Source organism: Vitis riparia, chromosome 7 (assembly GCF_004353265.1).
Source record: "Vitis riparia cultivar Riparia Gloire de Montpellier isolate 1030 chromosome 7, EGFV_Vit.rip_1.0, whole genome shotgun sequence".
Taxonomy (NCBI): domain Eukaryota; kingdom Viridiplantae; phylum Streptophyta; class Magnoliopsida; order Vitales; family Vitaceae; genus Vitis; species Vitis riparia.
The window spans coordinates 29915104-29918913 of record NC_048437.1 but is presented as its reverse complement, the minus strand read 5'-3'; the positions used below and the strand labels follow the sequence as shown (position 1 = coordinate 29918913).

General features: G+C 32.5%; 1 protein-coding gene across 1 annotated transcript; it reads right to left on the bottom strand.

Moving 5' to 3' along the window:
* Positions 1 to 794: 794 nt before the first annotated feature.
* LOC117917405 (auxin-responsive protein IAA16-like) lies at positions 795 to 3496 on the bottom strand. Its single transcript, XM_034833673.1, has 5 exons — positions 3067 to 3496; positions 2165 to 2388; positions 1779 to 1914; positions 1256 to 1317; positions 795 to 1122 (listed from the first exon to the last, which is right to left on the bottom strand). Exons 1-5 carry the CDS (start codon positions 3339 to 3341, stop codon positions 1085 to 1087), a joined length of 735 nt encoding a protein of 244 aa, XP_034689564.1. The 5' UTR covers positions 3342 to 3496; the 3' UTR covers positions 795 to 1084.
* Positions 3497 to 3810: the final 314 nt, after the last annotated feature.

The following is a 3810-nucleotide window of genomic DNA, read 5'->3' as shown; positions in this document are numbered from 1 at the left end:
ACAGGGGGACCATTGTCACTGGTCAAGTCTACTAATCATGATGGGCTACCCTGTAGATTCATATCACAAATTTACAAAAAAAAGTAAAAAATGTACATATGTATATATATAACAATTTTCTAATCAAATGGGCAATAAATAATTGATGCTCCATCCACATTCACATGATATGCTTCTCACTCCTTCAACCATGGCATGGAACACATTCAATTCTCAATTTTGAGTCTTCGCCTACAAACAATCCCATTTGAAAGATTGAATTTTTAAACAGAAAAGATATTATTTGCTTTCAAAAATTATTAATTGGTATGTTTCCCTAATGTTATTTAAAACATTTTCTTTAAAGACCAATTTTTAAGAACGATTTTCAAAATTAATTTAAAATTTCATTTAGAGAACCTAGATATGAAAAACTCAATTTATTTTCTTCGTAAATGTATCATATACTTAAGTATAATCGAAACGTTTTTAAAATATCGTTTACATTTCAGTTATGTTTCATAACATTATAAAAAAAAAAACTGAAAACACTTTAAAATAAAAAATTCTTTTAATAAAATGATTGTCAAATGTATTTTTTTTTTATGTAAAAAAATAAAAAACCATTTAAAAATTTTTTTAAACTATTTTCTATTCTATAAAGCAAAAAATATATCTTAAAAGAAGTTAGCAAACAACACCAAATTAATCTCCAAGATTCTGAGACAAGACCATAGACATTTAAACATTGGGTGCAGATATTGAAAGAGTGGAGATAATTATTTAATAGGATATTGATGAAGGCACACACACAATAGATTCAACAAAATGGGACATTATTATAATTGTCATTAAGCAAGCCATAATGCTAATTAAACAAAGGCATAGAGACCCCAGTCTTGCAACACAAAATAGAAATAGTTTTTTTTTTTTTTTTTTTGGTTTTTTTCTTAGTCCTGTCCATAATTAATACTCAAATATCTCACAAGTTTTATATGATCAAACCACAATTAATAATATTAAACACCCCCAAACATCCTGCTCAATCCATCTTGGCCCTTTCGGTCGTTGAAGATCAAAGGAGCAGGCTGTGGTGGCCACTGCCTTAGCTCCTATTCTTGCATTTCTCCATGGCTCTAGGTGCTGAAATTAAACCCAAAAATAAAAATAAAAATTGCATTAGTATAAATACCTAAAGAAAATAAGAAATTTCTAGAAATAAACTCAAATATCATTTATAAAAAGGTTTAATTAGCAATAATTTGAAGATACTAACCGAGCCCTATCGCCTCTTTTCCTTTCATTATGCGCAAACGTTTGCATGAATCCACAAACATCCTGAATATAACCAAATAAGTAGATGTTATCCATTGTTATTTATTAAATATCTTAGTGGTTTAAACCAAAGAAGATAACTTAAGGATCTATTTAGAACTTATTCTTAAAATTATTTTTTAATCTTTAGAAAACATGATAAATAAATTATAGATTGACGGTTTTTGCAAAATTTGTTATGAAAAGATGATTCTTGATAATAAATTTGAAGTGTTTTCAGGATTATTTTTGTAAAATGTTGAATTGAAATACAAAATATAAGTTAGGGACTTTTACATAGTATTTGAGAGTATAATGTCTTCACAAAGATAAGGTAGGAAAATTGTTTTTCATATTTGAATTTGCAAACAAAATTTTATTTCTATTAATAATTGATAATTATTTTTTAGAATTATTTTCAAAAACTATTTTTTTTGTTTTTGTTTTTGTGATTTAAGCCAAAACTCATGATTGGAAGAACTTACTCCCATGGGACATCTCCAACGAGCATCCAATCCCCATCTTTGTCTTCGTATGTTGGAACATGATCAAAACCATTCAAAAGATCCATCAACTTGCTCTCATTCATGAAATCCTTCATGCCTTGTGATCCATAATTCCCTTCAAAAAAAAAAAAAGAAAAAAGAAAAAGGAAAAAATATAATCATACCATAATTAAACATGCTTATAACCCTTAATAGAGACAGAACATTCTCATTATCTTTATAAGATTACGAGATCTTTCAAAGTCCCACCTCATTGGTTTATCACTTTTGAGGTCAAATGAGTTTCCAATTAAAAGTAACTGAGTACATATATCGAGTTAGACCTTCTTCTCGATATACGACATGGATATCACTTTAATACTCACCAATAGTGAAGGAGCTGAACATGTTGCCCAAGGCATTGGACAGCTCCTGATAACTAGTGTATATCTTCAAGTCAACCTTACGCAGATACGGCGCTCCGTCCATGCTAACCTTCACAAAGGCTGCGTTGCAGCTCACCTTCTCCCCCTCCTCGCTGCCGCCCTTCTGCCCGGCCAACATGTTCTTCCGGAAGGACCGGACCGGTGGCCACCCCACAACCTGTGCCCTAAAATTCCAATTTCCATGAATTATTCACCTGCTTTATTTATATGTATGGTTTTAGTTAATGACTTTATTATGAGAACAACTGTTTTTAACAGGAAAAAAGAGAAGAAAATCAAAGCCAAAAAGGTCGATAAATTCTAGCTTATTTCCCTCAATTTAATTGTTGAAATTTTGGTAAGGTGACTTGCAAAAATCATAGGGCTAGGTTTGGTTTTAAGGGAAAGTTAAAAAGATACCTAGAAATATTTTCTTATGTTTTCTTTATCATAAAAAATAAAAATAAAAATGCTAAATTATTTAATTTTTCTGTAAAACAAATAAAATAAATTAAAAAAAAATCATCAGCTTAAATTTTATTTGTTTGTTCATTTCTTCTATTTTTCTTTTTCTTTTTTCTCATATATATTCTCAAAATTTTTTGAAGCAAACTTAGCTTTTATGTCGTTTTCAAAAAAAAAAAAAAAACCTCTTGATTTTGCCAAAAAAAGAAAAGAAATTACAGTAGAGATTCATGATTGATCCCATGAACCAGCTCCAAACCTCACCCACCTAACAACCCCCACTACAATAATTTCGCTTATTTCTTTCATATTTTCAAAATTATACTACAAACAAAGGATAAATCGCCAAAAAAAAAAAAAAATTTCAAAAGAAAAAAAAAATCTGTTAAGAAACTCACTTGGCCGGAGGTCTGGCTGGATCATTACCACAAGGAAGAAGGCTCTTGCTCTTCTCCTTCTGCAGACTCTTCACTTTGTTATCATCAACACCCGCTTCTTTCCCGGACAGATTGAGCTTCAAATCCACAGTTTCCGAAAACCCTCTCTTCCTCACCACCTCACTTCCTTCACTCCCTCCCGGCAGCCCCAGCCGGAGCTCCGTCGCCTCCAAGTTCAGGTCGGGCTTTTCCCGCTCCTCGCCGTGCATGGTTGCCATTTTCCGGGCAACTTCCATGGATATTACCTCACTTTCTACAGATATTTCAGAGCTCTGTATAAAGAACAGCAGTCAGAAATTGAATTGGAAAGAAAGTTAATGAGAGAAAGTAGTTTTGAAGAAGAAGAAGAAGACGATAATATAATGGTGGAAGAGGAAGAGGGAGCGGGGTGTTGAGGGCTTTAGTGGTATTAATATACGGATGGGTGCATTGTCTTTATTGGGTTTCGATAATTGAGGTGGTGACACGTGGTGGATTTAGTGAGCTGGATTTTTCCAACCTTGCTGGGATTGGTGACAACACGGTGACGTTAGCGTCCTATGATTGTGTTTTGTGGGGCTACCACGCCCGCTTTTTTGTTGCAAAGATCGGCCCGATTAATTGAATCCTCAATTTATTTATTTTTTTCTGTTTGTCAATAACTAGGGACCCCTTTGGTTGCACGCATTTATTTAATATCCAAAGTGGGAAAGGGATGCCTTTTGT

Excerpts from the sequence above, each read along its gene's own strand:
- LOC117917405 (XM_034833673.1), bottom strand. The coding sequence starts at position 3,341 with ATGGAAGTTGCCCGGAAAATGGCAACCATGCACGGCGAGGAGCGGGAA. Across the intron at positions 1,915-2,164 it reads GTTCAGCTCCTTCACTATTG|GGAATTATGGATCACAAGGC; the intron begins GTGAGTATTAAA and ends TTTTTTTTGAAG. Across the intron at positions 1,318-1,778 it reads GTTGGAGATGTCCCATGGGA|GATGTTTGTGGATTCATGCA; the intron begins GTAAGTTCTTCC and ends GGTTATATTCAG.